General features: G+C 45.4%; 1 protein-coding gene across 1 annotated transcript in view; it reads right to left on the reverse strand.

Moving 5' to 3' along the window:
- Nucleotides 1-23291, reverse strand: part of LOC126188423 (uncharacterized) — a 1114167-nt gene that overhangs the window by 254868 nt on the left and 836008 nt on the right. Inside the window, exon 7 of the mRNA XM_049930379.1 lies at nucleotides 3906-4137. Coding sequence (XP_049786336.1) covers nucleotides 3906-4137 — 232 coding nt within the window. The remainder of the gene's footprint in view (nucleotides 1-3905; nucleotides 4138-23291) is intronic.

The following is a 23291-nucleotide window of genomic DNA, read 5'->3' on the forward strand; positions in this document are numbered from 1 at the left end:
AGGCACACAGGGCCAACACCCGGCATCATGGTGTGGGGAGCGATCTCCTACACTGGCCGTACACCACTGGTGATCGTCGAGGGGACACTGAATAGTGCACGGTACATCCAAACCGTCATCGAACCCATCGTTCTACCATTCCTAGACCGGCAAGGGAACTTGCTGTTCCAACAGGACAATGCACGTCAGCATGTATCCCGTGCCACCCAACGTGCTCTAGAAGGTGTAAGTCAACTACCCTGGCCAGCAAGATCTCCGGATCTGTCCCCCATTGAGCATGTTTGGGACTGGATGAAGCGTCGTCTCACGCGGTCTGCACGTCCAGCACGAACGCTGGTCCAACTGAGGCGCCAGGTGGAAATGGCATGGCAAGCCGTTCCACAGGACTACATCCAGCATCTCTACGATCGTCTCCATGGGAGAATAGCAGCCTGCATTGCTGCGAAAGGTGTATATACACTGTACTAGTGCCGACATTGTGCATGCTCTGTTGCCTGTGTCTATGTGCCTGTGGTTCTGTCAGTGTGATCATGTGATGTATCTGACCCCAGGAATGTGTCAATAAAGTTTCCCCTTACTGGGACAATGAATTCACGGTGTTCTTATTTCAATTTCCGGGAGTGTAGTTGAATTGGTTGTCATTAAGGCCTTCAGCCGTGGAACAAATGGTTCAAATGGCTCTGAGCACTATGGAACATAACATCTGAGGTCATCCGCCCCCTAGAACTTGGAACTACTTAAACCTAACTAACCTAAGGACACCACACACATCCATGCCCGAGGCAGGATTCGAAACTGCGACCGTAGCAGTTTCGCGGTTCCGGACTGAAGCGCCTAGAACCGCTCGGCCACCGCGGCCGGCGCCGTGGAACACTTCTTAATTTAATGTCACCTTTTATTTGTTGTTGTTTCCGAATAAAATGTGAGTGATTGAAAAATAAACTAACCAACAGCAACTGATTACGGCCCCGTTTACAATCGTAACCCAGTCCTGCCTTCCTCGGTACTAGGTCTCGATATGAGTCCAGATTTCAGTTGATAAGAGCTGATGCTAGGGTTCGAGTGTGGCGCAGACTCCATGAAGCAACAAGGTAGTGTGCAAGCTGGTGGTGGTTACATAACGGTGTCGGTTGTGTTTCCATAGAAGGGACTGGTGCTTTGAAACGATCATTGACTGGAAATGATTGTTGTTGCTGTCGTTGTGGTCTTCAGTCCTGAGACTGGTTTGATGCAACTCTCCATGCTACTCTATCCTCTGCAAGCTTCTTCATCTCGCAGTACCTACTGCAACCTACATCCTCCTGAATCTGCTTAGTGTATTCATCTCTTGGTCTCCCTCTATGATTTTTACCCTCCACGCTGCCCTCGAATACTAAATTTGTGATCCCTTGATGCCTCAGAACATGTCCTACCAACCGGTCCCTTCTTCTTGTCAAGTTGTGCCACAAACTCCTCTTCTCCCCAATTCTATTCAATACCTCCTCATTAGTTATGTGATCTACCCATATAATCTTCAGCATTCTTCTGTAACACCACATTTCGAAAGCTTCTATTCTCTTCTTGTCCAAACTATTTATCGTCCACGTTTCACTTCCATACAAGGCCACACTCCATACAAATACTTTCAGAAACGACTTCCTGACACTTAAATCTATACTCGATGTTAACAAATTTCTCTTCTTCAGAAACGCATTCCTTGCCATTGGCAGTCTACATTTTATATCGTCTCTACTTCGGCCATCATCAGTTATTTTGCTCCCCAAATAGCAAAAATCATCTACTACTTTAAGTGTCTCATTTCCTAATCTAATTCCCGCAGGTTCATCCGATTTAATTCGACAACATTCCATTATCCTCGTTTTTGTTGATGTTCATCCTATACTCTCCTTTCAAGAGAATGTCCATTCCGTTCAGCTGCTCTTCCAGGTCCTTTGCTGTGTCTGACAGAATTACAATGTCATCGGCGAACCTCAAATTTTTTATTTCTTCTCCGTGGATTTTAATACCTACTCCGAATTTTTCTTTTGTTTCCTTTACTGCTTGCTCGATATATAGATTGAATAACATCTGGGAGAGGCTACAAGCCTGTCTCACTCCCTTCCCAACCACTGCTTCCCTTTCATGTCCCTCGACTAACTGCCATCTGGTTTCTGTACAAATTGTAAATAGCCTTTTGTTTCCTGTATTTTACCCTTGACACCTTTAGAATTTGAAAGAGAGTGTTCCAGTCAACATTGTCAAAAGCTTTCTCTAAGTCTACGAATGCTAGAAACGTAGATCTGACTTTCCTTAATCTATCTTATAAGATAAGTCGTAGGGTCAGTATTGCCTCACGTGTTCCAACATTTGTACGGAATACAAACTGATCTTCCCCGAGGTCGGCTTCTACCAGTTATGCTTGGCTATTTTGAGAACATTTGCAGCCATTCATGGACTTTGTGTTCCCAGAAAACTATGTGATGGCACTTGGCCACAAGTGTTTGAGATTGGTGTGAAGAACGTTCTGGAAAATCGGAGCGAATTATTTAGGGACCCATATCGCCCGACATGAATCCCGTCGAACATATATGGGAAATATTCGAGAGATCAGTTCGTGCACAATATCCTGCATCGGTAATACTTTCGCAATTGGGGACGGCTGTAGAGGCGGCATGGCCTAGTATTTCTACATCTACATCCATACTCCGCAAGTCACCTGACGGTGTGTGGCGGAGGGTACCTTGAGTACCTCTATCGGTTCTCCCTTCTCTTCCAGTCTCGTATTGTTCGTGGAAAGAAGGATTGTCGGTATGCCTCTGTGTGGGCTCTAATCTCTCTGATTTTATCCTCATGATCTCTTCGCGAGGAGGGAGCAATCTACTGCTTGAATCTTCGGTGAAGGTATGTTCTCGAAACTTCAACAAAAGCCCGTACCGAGCTACTGAGCGTCTCTCCTGCAGAGTGTTCCACTGGAGTTTATCTATCATCTCCATAACGCTTTCGCGATTACTAAATGACCTTGTAACGAAGCGCGCTGCTCTCCGTTGGATCTTCTCTATCTCTTCTATGAACCCTATCTGGTACTGCTGAGCAGTATTCAAGCAGTGGGCGAACAAGCATAGTGTAACCTATTTCCTTTGTTTTCGTATTGCATTTCCTTAGGATTGTTCCAATGAATCTCAGTCTGGCATCTGCTTTACCGACGATCAACTTTATATCATCATTCCATTTTAAATCACTCCTAATGCCTACTTCCAGATAATTTATGGAATTAACTGCTTCCAGTTGCTGACCTGCTATATTGAAGCTAAATGATAAGGGGTCTTTCTTTCTATGTATTCGGAGCACATTACACTTGTCTATATTGAGATTCAATTGCCATTCCCTGCACCATGCGTCAATTCGCTGCACATCCTCCTGCATTTCAGCACACTTTGCCATTGTTACAACCTCTCGATATACCACAGCATCATCCGCAAACAGCCTCAGTGAACTTCCGATGGCATCCACAAGGTCATTTATGTATCTTGTGTATAGCAACGGTCCTAGACACTCCCCTGCGGCACACCTGAAATCACTCTTACTTCGGAAGACTTCTCTCCATTGAGAATGACATGCTGCGTTCTGTTATCTAGAAACTGTTCAATCCAATCACACAATTGGTCTGATAGTCCATATGATCTTACTTTGATCATTAAATGACTGTGGGGAACTGTGTCGAACGCCTTGCGGAAGTCAAGAAACACGGCATCTACGGGAGGGAACTTCCCACGAATCCGTGCCACGTCTAGTAGCTACGCTACGCCGGGCGAAAGGTGGTCCGACACGTTGCTAGGAGGTATCCCTCGCCTTTTTTCAGCTGAGCGTATGTAAACACGGGTCGGCGACGCGCCTGCGGCGCCACAGCTGGCAGCGCCAGTGCTCACCTGCAGCCTGGAGTCGAGCTTGTGGTCGCGCGCGGCGACGCCGGCGACGGCGGCCTCCACCTGGCGCACCAGCTGGTCGGCCTGCGAGGCGACGCGCCGCGTCTCTGCGCAGCACTGCTCCAGCGACACGAGCGCGCCCGCCTGGCCCGCCGTCGCGTTGCCCACCGTCGCCTCCACCGCCTCCAGCGCACGAGCCGTCCGCTTCAGCGGCGCCGTCAGCCGCCGCCACAGCCTGCCACACACATCCACACACACACGTAAAGCGGGGTAGCAGGGCCCTATTCTGTATCGTTCATACCGATCGGTGTAGTAGGTTAGTCTCGGTAGTGACGTCTTTTTCGGTTCTTTATCGAAATATTCTAAAGCCAGGTAGCAGGGGCCCTATTCTGTATCGTTCATACCGATCGGTGTAGTAGGTTAGTCTCGGTAGGGACGTCATTTTCGGTTCTTTATCGAAATATCCTAAAGCCAGGTAGCAGGGGCCCTATTCTGTATCGTTCATACCGATCCGTGTAGTAGGTTAGTCTCGGTAGTGACGTCATTTTCGGTTCTTTATCGAAATATCCTAAAGCCAGGTAGCAGGGGCCCTATTCTGTATCGTTCGTACCGATCGGTGTAGTAGGTTAGTCTCGGTAGTGACGTCATTTTCGGTTCTTTATCGAAATATCCTAAAGCCAGGTAGCAGGGGTCCTATTCTGTATCGTTCATACCGATCGGTGTAGTAGGTTAGTCTCGGTAGTGACGTCATTTTCGGTTCTTTATCGAAATATCCTAAAGCCAGGTAGCAGGGGCCCTATTCTGTATCGTTCATACCGATCGGTGTAGTAGGTTAGTCTCGGTAGTGACGTCGAAATATCCTATTCAGTAAGTTTCTGAGACTTGTTACAGAACGGTCCTCCCACCGATTTTACGACAATTGTACCGAGAGGTTTTGGATTTCGGTCTGGCCCTGTCGATCGGTGAGCTATTGTTTTTGTACACGTATAATTTGTTATTTTAAAAATATTCAGCGGTTTTAGCTTTGGATTTAGTGATTGTGTTTCTAAAGAAACACCAGAGGACGCATCCGGTTAGAAAGTGAGTTCATAATAGACTATTTTCCTTTGTTAGAAATACGATTATGTTAGGTTGTTACTATGAATGATTACATCCAAAACAAAACGTTTTGGGTCAATATTCTCCCAAAATACGTGTTATTTTTATGCAAAATAAGAGAGTAAAGATCATTAAATACCAAGACATAGACTCTGCTTACGTATATTACATGAGTGTGAACTGACGTTACTAGTGCCTTTGTCTACTTTCTCCCACAAATGGATTAGTTAGTAATTATCGAAACATGTTTACAACTTTCTCGTAACAATGGAAAGCAATTATGTGAAGCCTGATATTGGAAACCTTGCAAACTATCACGCATTTATGACTTACGCAGCACCGCTTGGCAACGAAGTCAGACTACGTTCCTCTGCACAATATTACAAGAAATGAGCGTTGCGTGTATGTTGTTTGGCGTGGCCAAGTGGATGTGCTTGGGTAGCTCAGTTGGTAGAGCACTTGCCCGCGAAAGGCAAAGGTCCTGAGTTCGAGTCTGGGTCCGGTACACAGTTTTAATAATGCCGGCACGGTAGCTCGGCGTGTTCGGCCAGAGGGATAGCTGTCCTCTACAATAAAAAAACTGAGTTAATAGATCAACAACGAACTTAAAAGGGTGTCTTGCGACGTCCGCCCCGATCAGATGCAACGAACGAAAACGAACAAAATGAAATTAAAAAAAAGAAAAAAAAAGTGGTTAGCGCACGGGAATATGAGAAGGACGACACGGGTTCACGCATGGGTGGATGCAAAAATATTTTTTCTTCTTCATATATGCAACAAGTTCTGAGACATTGTTGATCGTGTAAGTTAAGATTTTTCTGCAACATTCGTTATTACTTACATGTAAGAGCGCACTTCCTCAGTAATGATTTCGTGGTTTCTGTGTGTTTAAAATACGAAATACGAAATTGTTCGAGATGAAATTGCTGTAAGTGAAACAACCGACAGTGACCTGTATAGTTTTTCTTGTCGGAAATAATTCACCGTTTTTTCCGAATATGTAGCGATTTCAGAGTATGTGGTTAGACAGGAATCTAAGAGCACAACTTAAATTACTGGGAATGCAACTAGCAGCAGTCATCATCATAATCTTGCTTGTCACAAGTATTTATCTGCGACCGAATCCTGAACCAGAAAAGACAGAGATGAAAGACCTGTGCCGTATTATTTTTAGACTCTAGCACCACATAGGAAACATTTTCATTCATGAGATGGATGTTATAAACTTCGACGAGCTGGAGGGGCTATCGAAAATGCGTTTTTTTTTAATTTTGTTTTTAAGACCCAAATTGTTGACATATCATATAGGGAAGTGGGCTACTTAATCATTTGAATCTCTAGGAGCGAGTTACGAGGTGCATTCAAGTTCTAAGGCCTCCGATTTTTTTTCTCCGGACTGGAAAGAGATAGAAAATTGTGCATTGTTTTAAAATGAGGCCGCGTTCATTGTCAATACGTCCCAGAGATGGCAGCACCGTATGGTAGATGGAATTTTACCGCCAGCGGCGAGAATGAGAACTGTTTTAAATACTTAAAATGGCGACGTTTTCCTTACTTGAACAGCGTGCAATCATTCGTTTTCTGAATTTGCGTGGTGTGAAACCAATTGAAATTCATCGACAGTTGAAGGAGACATGTGGTGATGGAGCTATGGATGTGTCGAAAGTGCGTTCGTGGGTGCGACAGTTTAATGAAGGCAGAACATCGTGTGACAACAAACTGAAACAACCTCGGGCTCGCACAAACCGGTCTGACGACATGATTGAGAAAGTGGAGAGAATTGTTTTGGGGGATCACCGAATGATTGTTGAACAGATCGCCTCCAGAGCTGGCATTTCTGTGGGTTCTGTGCACACAATCCCGCATGACGATCTGAAAGTGCGAAAAGTGTCATCCGGGTGGGTGCCACGAATGCTGATGGACGACGACATGGCTGCCGGTGTGGCATGTTGCCAAGCAATGTTGACGTGCAATGACAGCATGAATGGGTCTTTCTTTTCGTCGGTTGTGACAATGGATGAGACATGGATGCCATTTTTCAATCCAGAAACAAAGCGCCAGTCAGCTCAATGGAAGCACACAGATTCACCGCCACCAAAATATTTCGGGTAACCGCCAGTGCTGGTAAAATGATGGTGCCCATGTTCTGGGACAGCGAGGGCGTAATCCTTACCCATTGCTTTCCAAAGGGCACTACGGTAACAGGTGCATCCTACGAAAATGTTTTGAAGAACAAATTCCTTCCTGCACTGCAACAAAAACGTCCGGGAAGGGCTGCACGTGTGCTGTTTCACCAAGACAACGCACCCGCACATCGAGCTAACGTTACGCAACAGTTTCTTCGTGATAACAACTTTGAAGAGGTTCCTCATGCTCCCTACTCACCTGACCTGGCTCCTAGTGACTTTTGGCTTTTTCCAACAATGAAAGACACTCTCCGTGGCCGCACGTTCACCAGCCATGCTGCTATTGCCTCAGCGATTTTCCAGTGGTCAAAACAGACTCCTAAAGAAGCCTTCGCCGCTGCCATGGAATCATGGCGTCAGCGTTGTGAAAAATGTGTACGTCTGCAGGGCGATTACGTCGATAAATAACGCCAGTTTCATCGATTTCGGGTGAGTAGTTAACTAGAAAAACAATCGGAGGCCTTAGAACTTGAATGCACCTCGTATAACAACATTCTGTTTATGTTCTTATTCTTTGAAACTCTCAGAATCAATTTTTCGGGTGTTTTTATAGATGTATTAGTAGAATATGGCAGTACACACTATTCCTAACTCATTTTTCGAAACGTAAAATCCAAAACACGATGTCAATGTGAATGAGAATAGGATGCATTACGTGGCATTTACGACAATCTGTAGAATACAGTCAAATACGGTATCATTATTATGCATGCATGGAAACATGCGGTCAGAGAAACTGTAAAATTTTTTATGCATTTCAGCTGAGAATCATGGAAATGGATATACTGCCCCTGATACTGCCCCTGATTCTGCCAAGGAGGAGGCAAGGGCGATGAAGGCGGGCACGTCAGCTCGATGGAATGCGGCGTCATGCGTTATGGCAACGTAAACGCAATTTTCGGTACTTGGAAGAATAGCGCGCCTGTGTCGCCTGATAGCCGCTGTGTGTTCGTGGCGCTGTGGGCGCTACAGTGCGCATGCGCGGCTCTGCGGCCGCTTGCTCTTGATTGGCTTGCGCGACACGAACCGACAACAGCGCTTCGGTTCTCTAGACCCGAACGGTATCGCTACCGAAATGCATACTGAATAATGCGGGGACTCTAATTCGAGTACTAGACCGTTCGGTGCTCTCGAGTACCGAAACGATCTCGAGTACGGAAAGATACAGAATAGGCACCCAGACCCACCATTAGCTTTTCGATAAGGCGCAAGGGACAAACAGTATTCCTTCAGCATCTCTGGAATCATTGGGGGATGTAGTAACCGAATGACTGTTGAAGTTGGTTCAAATGGTTCAAATGGCTCTGAGCAGTATGGGACTTAACTTCTGAGGTCATCAGTCCCCTAGAACTTAAAACTACTTAAACCTAACTAACCTAAGGACATCACACACACCCATGCCCGAGGCAGGATTCGAACCTGCGACCGTAACGGTCGCGCGGTTTCAGACTGTAGCGCCTAGAACTGCTCGGCCACCCCGACGGCTGTTGAAGTTGGTCTTTAGAATTTATGAGACTGGAGACATACACGAGTTCCACAAAAATATGGGTACACCGCGACAAATGCATGCTGAAGATACACAGTCGAGTCACATTACTGTGACCACCTGCCAAAACTCCTGAATAACCACCATATGCAGCGCTCACGTGCAGGAGGAGAGTCACAAAGGTTCTAGAAGCTACCAAAAGGAATGTACAGCCATGCCGACTGCAGTGCCATTTTCTCCGTTCAGGATCCATGATCCATGTCGCGAACAGTTCGATCACGGTGGTCCGATAGCTTATCGACTGGGTTTGCATTTGGGGAGTTTTGTGGCCAGGGCAGTATGGTAAACTCATCCTGGTGTTCTTCGAACCACACACGTACACTGCGATCTGCGTTACTCGTTGCATTGTTCTGCTGGTTATGTTACGTTACCTGGGGACGTAGTAACGACGGAGAGGCTCCGCCCACGTCGCAGCTGCAATGGTCTGCAACCCCATGACAACTACTGCAGTCCACTTCAACCCTCCGCCGCCCCACATCGAACCAAGGGTTACTGTGCGGTTCGGCCCCCGGTGGACCCCCCAGGGAATGCCTCACACCAGACGAGTGTAACCCCTATGTTTGCGTGGTAGAGTAATGGTGGTGTACGCGTACGTGGAGAACTCGTTTGCGCAGCAATCGCCGACATTGTGTAGCTGAGGCGATATAAGGAGACCCAGCCCGCATTTGCCGAGGCAGGTGGAAAACCGCCTAAAAACCATCCACAGACTGGCCGGCTCACCGGACCTCGACACAAGTCCGCCAGGCAGATTCGTGCCGGGGACCGGCGCTCCTTCCTGCCCGGAAAGCCGTGCTTTAGACCGCACGGCCAACCGAGCGGGCTGTCCTGCTGGTAGATGCCATCGTGCCGAGGAGAAACAAACTGCATGTAGGTATGGACATGGTCCCCAGAGATAGATGCATACTTGTGTTGATTTCCTCTGGCATCTCTTCTGTGTCCCGCCGACACGCTTTATATACCCTCCTCTGCTAGTGCTGCCAACTGTCGTCTGTGAGTGGCTATTGCACGTCGACGTGGAATATAGGCGGTGGTCACATTAATGTGACTGGACTGCATAGTTTTACGTGCTTAACCTCAAATATTTAACACTTTAACTCATTTGTAAAGTAATCAGGCGTTTGCAGGTGTTTGATAAGTGAGAGTGGACACGATCCCCAAGGACAGATGCGAACATGTGTCGATCCACAGTGCCTTCTAGAATGACGATATCACCCAGGAAAGGCCACGAAAACATTCCCCATACCATAACGCTCCGACGATTATAATTAAATGTTTCCCTGAGACATTTAAATCTCTATTATCTACGATAATGATCGAAGCAGACGAAATGAAATAAAATTTGTGCTGCGGCCGGGACTCAAACCCGGGCCTTCTTGCTTGCTAGGCAGAAATGCTAATCATAACACTACCACAGCACGATGGTCAACATTGCTGCACGAACTACCTAAGCTGAGTGCTCTCCCCAACGCAAACTTCAATTCATTTTTCCCTTACATATTGTCGCTACTGCTAGGGCTCTCCGGTATTCGCAAGCACCCCAGCATTGAACGTAATGGGTCGTCCTTGTACCATTGGTGATCTTATAGATCTTATAATTAAATGTTTCCCTGAGACATTTAAGTCTCTTTTTATTATCTACGATAATGATCGAAGCAGACGAAACGAATTAAAATTTGTGCTGCGGCTGGGACTCGAACAGTTTGTGTTGGGGAGGTCCACGCGGCTCCCTCCGTCTGAGGTCGAGTCCTCCCTCGGGCATGGATGTGTGTGTTGTCCTCAGCGTAAGTTAGTTTAAGTTAGATTAAGTTGCGTGTAAGCTCAGGGACAGATGACCTCAGCAGTTTGGTCCCATAAAATCACATCACCAATTTCCAAAAATTTACAAATGCACTAACTTCTTCATCACGCGTGGTGTCTGTTCTGTCGCACATGCCCGACAGAACACCACACCTACAGGGTGTTTCAAAAATGACCGGCAATAAAAACTAAACGAGCAGCGATAGAAATACACCGTTTGTTGCAATATGCTTGGGACAACAATACATTTTCAGGCAGACAAACTTTCGAAATTACAGTAGTTACAATTTTCAACAACAGATGGCGCTGCGGTCTGGGAAACTCTATAGTACGATATTTTCCACATATCCACCATGCGTAGCAATAATATGGCGTAGTCTCTGAATGAAATTACCCGAAACCTTTGACAACGTGTCTGGCGAAATGGCTTCACATGCAGATGAGATGTACTGCTTCAGCTGTTCAATTGTTTCTGGATTCTGGCGGTACACCTGGTCTTTCAAGTGTCCCCACAGAAAGAAGTCACAGGGGTTCATGTCTGGCGAATAGGGAGACCAATCCACGCCGCCTCCTGTACGTTTCGGATAGCCCAAAGCAATCACACGATCATCGAAATATTCATTCAGGAAATTAAAGACGTCGGCCGTGTGATGTGGCCGGGCACCATCTTGCATAAACCACGAGGTGTTCGCAGTGTCGTCTAAGGCAGTTTGTACCGCCACAAATTCACGAAGAATGTCCAGATAGCGTGATGCAAAAATCGTTTCGGATCTGAAAATTGGGCCAATCATTCCTTTGGAAGAAATGGCGGCCCAGACCAGTACTTTTTGAGGATGCAGGGACGATGGGACTGCAACATGAGGCTTTTCGGTTCCCCATATGCGCCAGTTCTGTTTATTGACGAAGCCGTCCAGGTAAAAATAAGCTTCGTCAGTAAACCAAATGCTGCCCACATGCATATCGCCGTCATCAATCCTGTGCACTATATCGTTAGCGAATGTCTCTCGTGCAGCAATGGTAGCGGCGCTGAGGGGTTGCCGCGTTTGAATTTTGTATGGATAGAGGTGTAAACTCTGGCGCATGAGACGATACGTGGACGTTGGCGTCATTTGGACCGCAGCTGCAACACGGCGAACGGAAACCCGAGGCCGCTGTCGGATCACCTGCTGCACTAGCTGCGCGTTGCCTCTGTGGTTGCCGTACGCGGTCGCCCTACCTTTCCAGCACGTTCATCCGTCACGTTCCCAGTCCGTTGAAATTTTTCAAACAGATCCTTTATTGTATCGCTTTTCGGTCCTTTGGTTACATTAAACCTCCGTTGAAAACTTCGCCTTGTTGCAACAACACTGTGTTCTAGGCGGTGGAATTCCAACACCAGAAAAATCCTCTGTTCTAAGGAATAAACCATGTTGTCTACAGCACACTTGCACGTTGTGAACAGCACACGCTTACAGCAGAAAGACGACGTACAGAATGGCGCACCCACAGACTGCGTTGTCTTCTATATCTTTCACATCACTTGCAGCGCCATCTGTTGTTGAAAATTTGTAACTACTGTAATTTCGAAAGTTTGTCCGCCTGAAAATGTACTGTTGTCCCAAGCATATTGCAACAAACGGTGTATTTCTACCGCTGCTCGTTTAGTTTTTATTGCCGTTTCAAATATACCGGTCATTTTTGAAACACCCTGTAGATACACATATACGTTTGCTACTTTTAAGTAACGACGCGAAAGCAGACTGCCAAACTAACACTGCTACAAACTCCGAAAAGTCGTTTTACATGTCAGGAAAATGTTCTCCCGTATAGTTGAAATAAATTACTATCACTCGAGTGTGAGCGCGCGAAACTTGGTACAGCGATATCACGCTCTAGCAATTCACCCATGCGAGATCTGCGAAACTCCCCCTCACAGATACGCCTTTTCGTACTCCATAATTCTGATATTACTTTTAATTAACGTTCACGCATGTTCTACTGGACGACAACACACAGCACGAACTAAATCGGTGTTTTGGTTGATACCCTATGCACATACAACGTTTGGTACCGACCTGGGTGTCTGACATGTGGAGGTTTGGGTGTGAGTGAATCAGACGAGGGATGGTTCAGACTTGTCAGCGTATGTGAACTCAAACATTGAAAGGTGGCTACACTGAGCCACAGCGCCAGAAATCGCGCCAGAGAGTATTGTTCCACCGCCTCCTCTGGCAGTGATTATTGAGACGCAGCGACAGGCAGTTCTTGCCGAGAAGTTGTGGTGGACACTGCTTGTGAGTGTTTGTTCGATGTTTTATGCAGCTATGTGATGGGAGAGATAGCAGATGTTATTCCAATGGAGATATTGTAATGGTCAGAGTGCTTTTCGTCAATATATATGAAGGTAATAAATATTATGTTGTCTATTTATTTGTGTGTCCTGAATAATGTGTCATTACAGGTTCAGTCAACAAAGCATCTGGCTTGTGTTCTTGTATTAGAGTGTAATTCTGGGTTTCTTGCACAATTATAGTATTTCTAATTTTCTTTTATCACGTCAGTATAAATGATATTTAAAAATTCTTGTCTTGTTGAAGAAGAACCGTGCCAGATGTGCGTTGAGTCATACTACCACATACAGAACAGCTACACTTGTGCTTTGTTGGATTCGTAGATTTTATAGTTGCTGGGGACTTAATTAGTTAATTGTGTTAACAGAAATTTTCTTACATTCTTTGTTGTCAGTCAATGCAGTCAGATAGCGTAACAATTAGTTGTCAGGGCCAGCCGTTTACGAGACTTGCGTAATCGGACATACAGCTACTAAAAATATTTACATTCATATTTAATTTTAATTTAGCCCCCATGCAACATTATGCGCCAGTATGCGTCAGAAAATCCCCGGCAGTACTCTAAAGAGTAGTTGCGTAATCTCAAGATTGATGCTTGATGCGCAGTGTCCGGTGCCCGATCCTAACGCATTTTTTTTTCTCAAACTGTTGATGCTAAACTGTACGTTCAGAAACTGATTACTCCACAAGTGGATCTACTAGAAGAAGATGAACGACTGCATAGATATGGTTCAGATGGCTCTAAGCACTGTGATACTTACCATCTGAGGTCATCAGTCCCCTAAATTTAGAACTACTTAAACCTAACTGAGCTAAGGACAGCACTCGCATCCAAACCCGAGGCAGGATTCGAACCTGCGACCGTAGCAGCAACGCGGTTTCGGACTGATGCGCCTAGAACCACTCCGCCACAGCGGACGGCTTGCATAGATATTTTCAACAACACCGCCACTTCGATATTTTGAACAACACCGCCAATTCGATTTCTTTCCCCGTGATTTTTTTTTTATCTGTAAGGTAAATACTCAAACACTCCTCACACAATGGAAGAGCTACAGCAGGTCACTGAAATCGCTACTGCTGCTATCTTTCAGGCACCGCTGATACGCTTATCTCACAGTTTGATCAATCAAGTACAGCGTCAACTGTGCCCGAATAATCATGTTTCAATCCCGCGTCAGTCGTTGTGGTTTCACAACCCCGAAAGAATAAGGAAATCGCCCGGAGGACGGTTGCTAAGAAAAGCTGTTCTCCCGCCTCACACTCAATCAAACTGAATAATGGTTGTTATCGCACACAAATGTCGTCCCCGGCAGAGTTATGCTACCCCAAAAGAATTCCAAATGCGAACGGAACGTCGGATTCCTTTACCAAAACGGATTTGTTTTTGTATTCATTTCTCGTGTACTGAGACTATAAGAATGTCCGACCGCAGAAGACGAAGGTATACGAATGTTTCTCGGCGAGATACACAATCCGAGCCAAGCGACGCGTCGTTGAAACGAAACTCGTACTCTGCTTCCATTTTAGGACCTGCAGCCTCGATGTCGTTCATCGAAACCGGTTCAGCTAAATTCCTAAATGATACGCGACAAAATAGAATTTCACATCTGTCTCCTCTTATTCATGTCCGTATAAATATTCCCCTCCCTCGTGTCCATGAGATGTTAAACGTGTCGACTAACTTTATTAATGGTACTTCCAAATTTCAGCTATATACAAGCAGATGGCAGGAAATTTACATGTATAAACACGGTTAAGTAGTAATTCTACTGTGCACCATGCATAAAAAAAAGCAGAGTGGAATCTCATCGATCTTTATGAACCGCTCTTTTGTAGCTACGAGACCTAGCAACCTAGCAAAAGAATATAAAAATGAACTCTATTCAATTATAGACTTGATGAAATTTCAATGTATTTTACTTCTCTTGAATGTGGCACAAATATTGATACTTGAAGGCAAGACAAGTGATTTCTCAATGAAGTAATATTGATACTTGAAGACAAGAGAAATGATTTCTTAACGAAGCCACGACGGATGACTCTTCCCTTGAAGAACGTATTTCATATTACTTGTTGCAATGTACATTCCATCCGAATGACACATTAGATGTGAGGCGTATCTCTGTATCTTATTTACGAGAGATCAATGGTTCAAAATGGTTCAAATGGCTCTGAGCACTATGGGACTCAACTGCTGTGGTCATAAGTCCCCTAGAACTTAGAACTACTTAAACCTAACTAACCTAAGGACAGCACACAACACCCAGCCATCACGAGGTAGAGAAAATCCCTGACCCCGCCGGGAATCGAACCCGGGAACCCGGGCGTGGGAAGCGAGAACGCTACCGCACGACCACGAGATGCGGGCTTCAAAATAGTTCAAATGGCTCTGACCACTATGGGACTCAACTGCTGTGGTCATCAGTCCCCTAGAACTTAGAACTACTTAAACCTAACTAACCTAAGGACATCACATACACCCATGCCCGAGGCAGGATTCGAACCTGCGACCGTAGCAACAGCGCGGCTCCGGACTGGAGCGCCTAGAACCGCACGGCCACCGCAGCCGGCACGAGAGATCAACTGAAATATTCTAGAGATGAGTTTCCAAAGATTATTCTACAGTAAATCTACAACTACGTACTTACTTGTGTAAACCACATTACGATGTGTGGTAGAGAGTATTTCTTTCCGACTCCTCCCCACTTTGCTGTTACGATCCTGTCGCTAAGCCTTCCCACGAACTCGAACTTATTTGCACTATCGTGGGGTCAGTCAAATGAAAACGAGACATATGGAAAAAAGTAAGTATTTGGTTTACTCATACGTAATCGTCATAACTGTTGATACATTTATCCCCCTGTGAGGCTAGACGTTCTGTGCCTTTATGGAAAAATATTTGTACCTAAATGTCCACTTCTCCGTCGATTTGCTTCGGACCTAGAAGGTGCATGCCTGTGTGCAATCATGGTTCCGTAGGCAACCGTAAATGTTTTTCCATGAAGACGCTGGCCGTCTTGTCTCACGGTGCGATATATTTGTTAACAGCTATGGCAATTACTTTTGAAATAATAAGCAATTTACTTACTTATTTTCCATCTCTTTCGTTTTCATTTGACTGGGCTTTACACTTTCAGACAAATGAAGTAGCTGTATCATGGCATTTCGGCTTGTGGAGTACTGTGTAACTGGAAAGTGATATAATTTTATTTGAAAAAAAAATTAGTTACAACCACGCACCACTATAAGCATTTATGCTGGGCACTTGAGTTTAAAGTACATCGTTCCATCATCAGTGCAGGCCACCCTTTGTATGTTCGTACAAAGTGTGCCTGCGAGTCATGTGATCCACAGTCTGCTTCCAGAACGATTTTATCACTCTGTAGTAGAGTGTGTTGTGATTTGAAACTACCTAGCAGATTAAAAATGTGTTGGGGACTGGGATTCGAATACGGAAACTTTACTCTCGCGGCCAATACCGGCTGAGCCACGTAAGGACGACTCACGACTCATCCCCACAGTTTCAATTCCGTCAGTAGTTCTCTCCCACTTTTTATACTTTACAGAAGCTTCCCTAAACAACTTGCAGCACTAGCACTCTGAAACGAAAGGATATCGCCAAAAAGGGCTTAACCAGATTGGTTAGAAACACACATCAGACAAATGCAATACTCGCATCATGAATTCCGAGTGAACATCTTCACCATGCAACATGTTGCGTACCAAATGAGGATTTTCACTCACAAAAGAAGTTATGAACGCAGGAGACTTGATCGATGTGCAGCATCTAACACGTACACACCATCAGCAGGTTTGTGAACGATTAGAGTTTCAATTCTCTATGACAGGTAGCACAACGGCCTCCACAGTGCAGTATTGTCATTTGGGATGGTTGTTGTTACCAGTCTGGTAGAGATATAAGGGGCGTGAACGTCATCAGATGTTGAGTGGTCACTGAGAAGTACGTACAGATGTCATGTAGTTGTATGAGACAGCGTTATCAGCATCTAGCACAAATTAAAATTCGCCTCATTGTCGGACTCCATTTGGCCGCCTGGGTCTTTTTTTAATAGGGACTTGACATGTGCCATAAATATACACTCCTGGAAATTGAAATAAGAACACCGTGAATTCTTTGTCCCAGGAAGGGGAAACTTTATTGACACATTCCTGGGGTCAGATACATCACATGATCACACTGACAGAACCACAGGCACATAGACACAGGCAACAGAGCATGCACAATGTCGGCACTAGTATAGTGTATATCCACCTTTCGCAGCAATGCAGGCTGCTATTCTCCCATGGAGACGATCGTAGAGATGCTGGATGTAGTCCTGTGGAACGGCTTGCCATGCCATTTCCACCTGGCGCCTCAGTTGGACCAGCGTTCGTGCTGGACGTGCAGACCGCGTGAGACGACGCTTCATCCAGTCCCAAACATGCTCAATGGGGGACAGATCCGGAGATCTTGCTGGCCAGGGTAGTTGACTTACACCTTCTAGAGCACGTTGGGTGGCACGGGATACATGCGGACGTGCGTTGTCCTGTTGGAACAGCAAGTTCCCTTGCCGGTCTAGGAATGGTAGAACGATGGGTTCGATGACGGTTTGGATGTACCGTGCACTATTCAGTGTCCCCTCGACGATCACCAGTGGTGTACGGCCAGTGTAGGAGATCGCTCCCCACACCATGATGCCGGGTGTTGGTCCTGTGTGCCTCGGTCGTATGCAGTCCTGATTGTGGCGCTCACCTGCACGGCGCCAAACACGCATACGACCATCATTGGCACCAAGGCAGAAGCGACTCTCATCGCTGAAGACGACACGTCTCCATTCGTCCCTCCATTCACGCCTGTCGCGACACCACTGGAGGCGGGCTGCACGATGTTGGGGCGTGAGCGGAAGGCGGCCTAACGGTGTGCGGGACCGTAGCCCAGCTTCATGGAGACGGTTGCGAATGGTCCTCGCCGATACCCCAGGAGCAACAGTGTCCCTAATTTTTCTGGGAAGTGGCGGTGCGGTCCCCTACGGCACTGCGTAGGATCCTACGGTCTTGGCGTGCATCCGTGCGTCGCTGCGGTCCGGTCCCAGGTCGACGGGCACGTGCACCTTCCGCCGACCACTGGCGACAACATCGATGTACTGTGGAGACCTCACGCCCCACGTGTTGAGCAATTCGGCGGTACGTCCACCCGGCCTCCCGCATGCCCACTATACGCCCTCGCTCAAAGTCCGTCAACTGCACATACGGTTCACGTCCACGCTGTCGCGGCATGCTACCAGTGTTAAAGACTGCGATGGAGCTCCGTATGCCACGGCAAACTGGCTGACACTGACGGCGGCGGTGCACAAATGATGCGCAGCTAGCGCCATTCGACGGCCAACACCGCGGTTCCTGGTGTGTCCGCTGTGCCGTGCGTGTGATCATTGCTTGTACAGCTCTCTCGCAGTGTCCGGAGCAAGTATGGTGGGTCTGACACACCGGTGTCAATGTGTTCTTTTTTCCATTTCCAGGAGTGTATTAAAATACCGCACCACCATCCACGAAACGCCTCCCGTATTTTAGTTGTGCAACGTGGCAAGGTGACTGCTATACATGGGCTCTGTGTTAAAAGCGCCAGCAGCATCTAGTAAAACTTCAGTAAAAGTCACATAGTTCCAAAGAACTTAGCAAGCGAAGATATACCTGCGCGTCTCGGATTATGGCAAGATGAATGTGCAGTAACCAGGTGGTGGGAGGGGGGGGGGGGAAGGTGCCCCCGGTTTGTTCCCTCAGTATGCAATAGCAAATGGAGTACCCATAGATATGAGTAATTTATATCAAAATATATGTATATTTCGTTACAAAACAGGAGCGAATATTTCTTCTCGAAGTATATAAGTAAGAGTGGCATAGCCAGACTTGATACGTACCATCAATAATCCACGGCATGAGGATGCAGGAGGCAATGGAAACTACTGTATTAAAGACACATAACGTGTATCCACAGGACACATGGCCTGTAATTGAAAAGTGTCATGATGATCCCTCCTGTGGCGATAGATTCCGGACCATTCCTCCATCCAGATCTCCAGGAGGGGACTGCCAAGAGGAAGGTGACCATGAGAAAAACATTAGTTTGAAGTTAGTAGGAAATCTAGGAAAGGGAATCCAAAGGCTCAGTCTAGATGTAGTAGGGTTTTGTGAAATGAAATGCAAAGAAGATAAGGTTTCTGGTCAGATGGATGTAGAGTAATATCAATAGCAGCAGAAAATGTTATAACGGGAGTAAGATTCGTTATGAATTGAAAAGTAGGGCAGAGAGTGAGATACTGCGAACAGTTCAGTGACAGGTTTGTTCTCATCAGATTCGACAGTAAACCAACGCTGACAACGATTGTTCAGGTATACATGGCGACGTCGCGAGCAGTACATCATTAGATAGAGAAAGTATGAGGATAATGAACGGATAATTCAGTACGTAAAGGAAGACGTTAATCTACGTAGTAATCACGGGGGATTGGAAGGTGTCTGCAGGGGAAAGAACAGAAGAAAGATCTGCGGGAGAATATGGACTACGCAGTGGGAATAACAGTGGTGTAGAACTAACTCAGTTCTGCGATAAATTCCAGATGGTAATAGCTGATACTCAGTTCAAGAACCACAGGAGAAGGAGGTACACTTGCAAAAGACCTGGAGTCATGGGAAGATTCCAGATATTACGGCCAGACAGAGATTCCGAGATCTGAAATGGGATAGTCAGGCGCACCCAGGAGGAGATGTAGACTCGCATCATAATGAAGTAGTGACGAAGAGCAGTCTGAAGTTTACGAGAATCTTAAGGAAGAATCAGTATGAAGAAAGTGCGATACTGAAGTATTGAGGAATGATGACACGCGTTTGAATCTCGCTAAGGATGAAGATGAATATCACAGTAGGCAGTTCTGTGGAAAGGAATGAACATCTCTAAAAAGGGAAACCACAGATGTTGAATAGTCAGACAAAGGTACAAAGAATGCAATACCGAAGAAACTTGGTTAACAGAAGGGGTCCTTCAACTGATCGACGACAGATGGAAATACAAAAATGTTCACGGAAAGACAAGAATACAGCAATATGAGTTCTGATCGGTCGCAAAATCTATACCACTGCGAAAATCGAAAATATATTATTTCCAACAGTTGCTGCACATTCCGGCTTCTTCTCTACATAGTCGCCGCGCCGAGGTAGACTTTGTGGTAGCATTTTGCCAACTCCAATACTCTAGTCATAGAGGGCAGCCTTCAAAGCCAACGGTTCACGTGAGCGGAGATGAAACTCAGGGACAGCCAGTTCGGGGTGCATTGTGAGCGAAGAACACGTCTCATCGAAAACGCTGCAGGAGCATCTGCATTACCACTGCAAAATGCCGAGAATTGGCATGAAGAAAGAACTGCATGGTAGTCGTGTTTTGTGGACTGCATGATATCCGGCGAAATCTCTCACCAGGCCCTCATACTTGGTGGGACACGCTATTTCCTAGGCATCTGTACGTACTCAGTGTGCACTCTCAAAAGCAAAGAGCAACCTGAGATGATCGACCGGCATACTAGACACTACCCAGCATGCGCAAAGCTTCATCGAGTTTTCACAGTGGTTTCCATTTCGCGACTGATCGGAACTTACTTTACGAATAGCCCTCGTCAATCAGTTGGCCAAGAAATAAATAGGAAATGCAGGGCAACAAAGGCGAAATTGCTACAGGAAAAAAATATGATGAAATCGGAAAAGAAATGATCGTCGAAAGGACTGACTCAGCGAAATTTAATGTAAGTGTGGTAACATTAAGAGTGCAGTTGGAATTTCATTGTTAAACACAAAGGAAATAGTGGATGGGTCGAAAGAGTACATTGAAGACAGATGACTTCAGAGTAAAAACAGCAAAAGGAATAGATGACATTCCATTGGAATATATGCAGCAACCAAGAGGGAACAAGAAGACTGGAACATCACGAAGTGCTCGGATTAAAAAGGGTCTAAGACAGTCTTTCGTTCCTACCATTCAAGCTACACGCCGAAGAAGAAATGACGGACTAAAAGAAAGGTTGACAGTGGGATTAAAATTCAGGATGAAAGGATATCAAAAACAAAATTTGCTGATGACATTGCTATCCTCAGTGAGAGTGGAGAAGAATTACAGGATCTGCTGAATGGAATGAACAGTCTAATAAATATAGAATAAGGATTGAGAGTAAAGTGGAAAAAGACCAAAGTAAATAAAAGACCAAAGTAAATAAAAAGACCAAAGTAAAAATAGCGAGAAATTTAACATTAGTATTGGTGGTCACGAAGTGGACGAAGTTAAGCAATTCTGCTACCTAAGAAGCAAAATAAGCCACGATGGACGAAGCAAGATTATAAAAAGCAGTGTAACACAAGCAAAGAGGGTATTCCTGGCCAAGAGAAGTCTACTAGGGTCAAACATAGGTTTTAATTCGAGGAAGAAATTTCTGAGAATGTACGTTTGGAGCACAGTACCGTATGGTAGTGAAACCTGGACAGCGGTAAAACTGGAACAGAAGAGAAATGAAGCGTTTGAGATGTAAATGTTGAAAATCAGGTGGACCGATAAGATAAGAAATGAAGAGTTTCTCCACAGAATCGGCAAAAAAAGAAACATATGGAAAACATGGACTAAAAGAAGGGACAGAATGACGGACACGTATTAAGGCATAAAAAAGTGACATGAGAACTAAGATACTACACCCATTGAATTCCGCGTATTATATATAACAACCAACAAAAATATTATTATAATTTATTTTTTAGAATTTTTCCCAATCATAAGTTTTATTTCTCTCAAAAATGGTTCAAATGGCTCTGAGCACTATGTGACTTAACTGCTGTGGTCATCAGCCCCCTTGAACTTAGAACTACTTAAACCTAACCAACCTAAGGACATCACAAACATCCATGCCCGAGGCAGGATTCGAACCTGCGACCGTAGCGGTCACGCGGTTCCAGACTGTAGCGCCTGAACCGCTCGGCCACTCTGGCCGGCTTTATTTCTCTATAATTTAGTTGAAGCTACTATAGCTATTAGGTAGGTATAGACAATTGCAAGTTCCAGAAAAAAATTTGTGCATTGCTTGATTAACTTAAAAAGATATGTGTACCTAAATTCAGGAAAACACGACTTGTGGGGAAACAGTCGATGAAAATATGAGTCACATTAAATTGTGCGTCGCAACATTCGTGAAGAATAGTCTTCAGTCAGCTGCAGTTCTTCATCTTCAAACTTCCTCATGGCACTCGTTTTAGCACTTTTCGTTCTTTGGTGACGTGAAGAGGGTATCTTTCAGCTTCCGCACCCAGTGTCTGTCACAGGCAAGCAATTCGTCTTTCACAATAGGGCCACATTTTATGCCCACGTTTCTCAACACTTCCAATCTAGTTATCACTCCATCATTGAAAGACATCACTGCACAGAAAAGAATATCTACACTCACAAAATCTGTAGCACAAGACTTTCACTAGGAACTTAAATAGAAAGAAGAATTCACCAAAGCAGAACTAAACAGGAGCAACGAGGATCATTTACACATGCTGGAAAGCAGCATATACAATACGTCGCAAATAAAATAGCTGGAGGCAAAAAGTTTCCAATTGTTTTGCGAAATATCAAAAGTTTTCTGTAACTGAAATGAAGAGGGCGTAATTGTGAACACGGCTCTAAATCTAAAATTAGGTGTATAGCAGTCCTTTTTCATTCTAAACTCAAAAATGTATAGATCAATGTAATCAGGAAATATTGTAGAATTTAATGAAGTTATAAAAGAACACTCGAACTTTCGTAACGCCACAACAACGACTGCATTGAGAGTGGTGCCGTGACCGGGAATCATTGACTGTTGATAAATGGCGTTGCACTGTGTCCACTGTGTTCGGCACTATCCCCAAAGACCACCGTCGGTGAATACTACGGCAACATGAGGAGAAGTCTCATTATTCCAATGTTTTGGAGAGTATCGGGCGGTTGTAATTCTGGCGTGATGGTGTGGTGAACTATTGGGTATGTCTTCAGGTCGCGGCTGGTGGCGATTGAGGGTACTTCGACGGCACAACTGTACGTCAAGGACATCTTACGTCCTCACGTGTTATCTCCCAGGCGACATTATCATGGTGCCATTTTCAACAGGACAACGCTCGTCCAAACATGGCACGTACTTGTCTGTACTATGTTGAAGTGCTCCCGTGTCTAGGTGCACATATCTGTCCCCGACAGAACTTGTATGCGACTACTCCGGACGTGAACTTCGTCCCAGTGCCAATATCAAGGGCCAGTTAACAACAGTTCAAAAAAATGTTCAAATGTGTGTGATATCCTATGGGACTTAACTGCTAAGGTCATCAGTCCCTAAGTTTACACACTACTTAACCTAAATTATCCAAAGGACAAACACACACA

This window comes from Schistocerca cancellata, chromosome 1 (genome assembly GCF_023864275.1).
Source record: "Schistocerca cancellata isolate TAMUIC-IGC-003103 chromosome 1, iqSchCanc2.1, whole genome shotgun sequence".
NCBI lineage: Eukaryota > Metazoa > Arthropoda > Insecta > Orthoptera > Acrididae > Schistocerca > Schistocerca cancellata.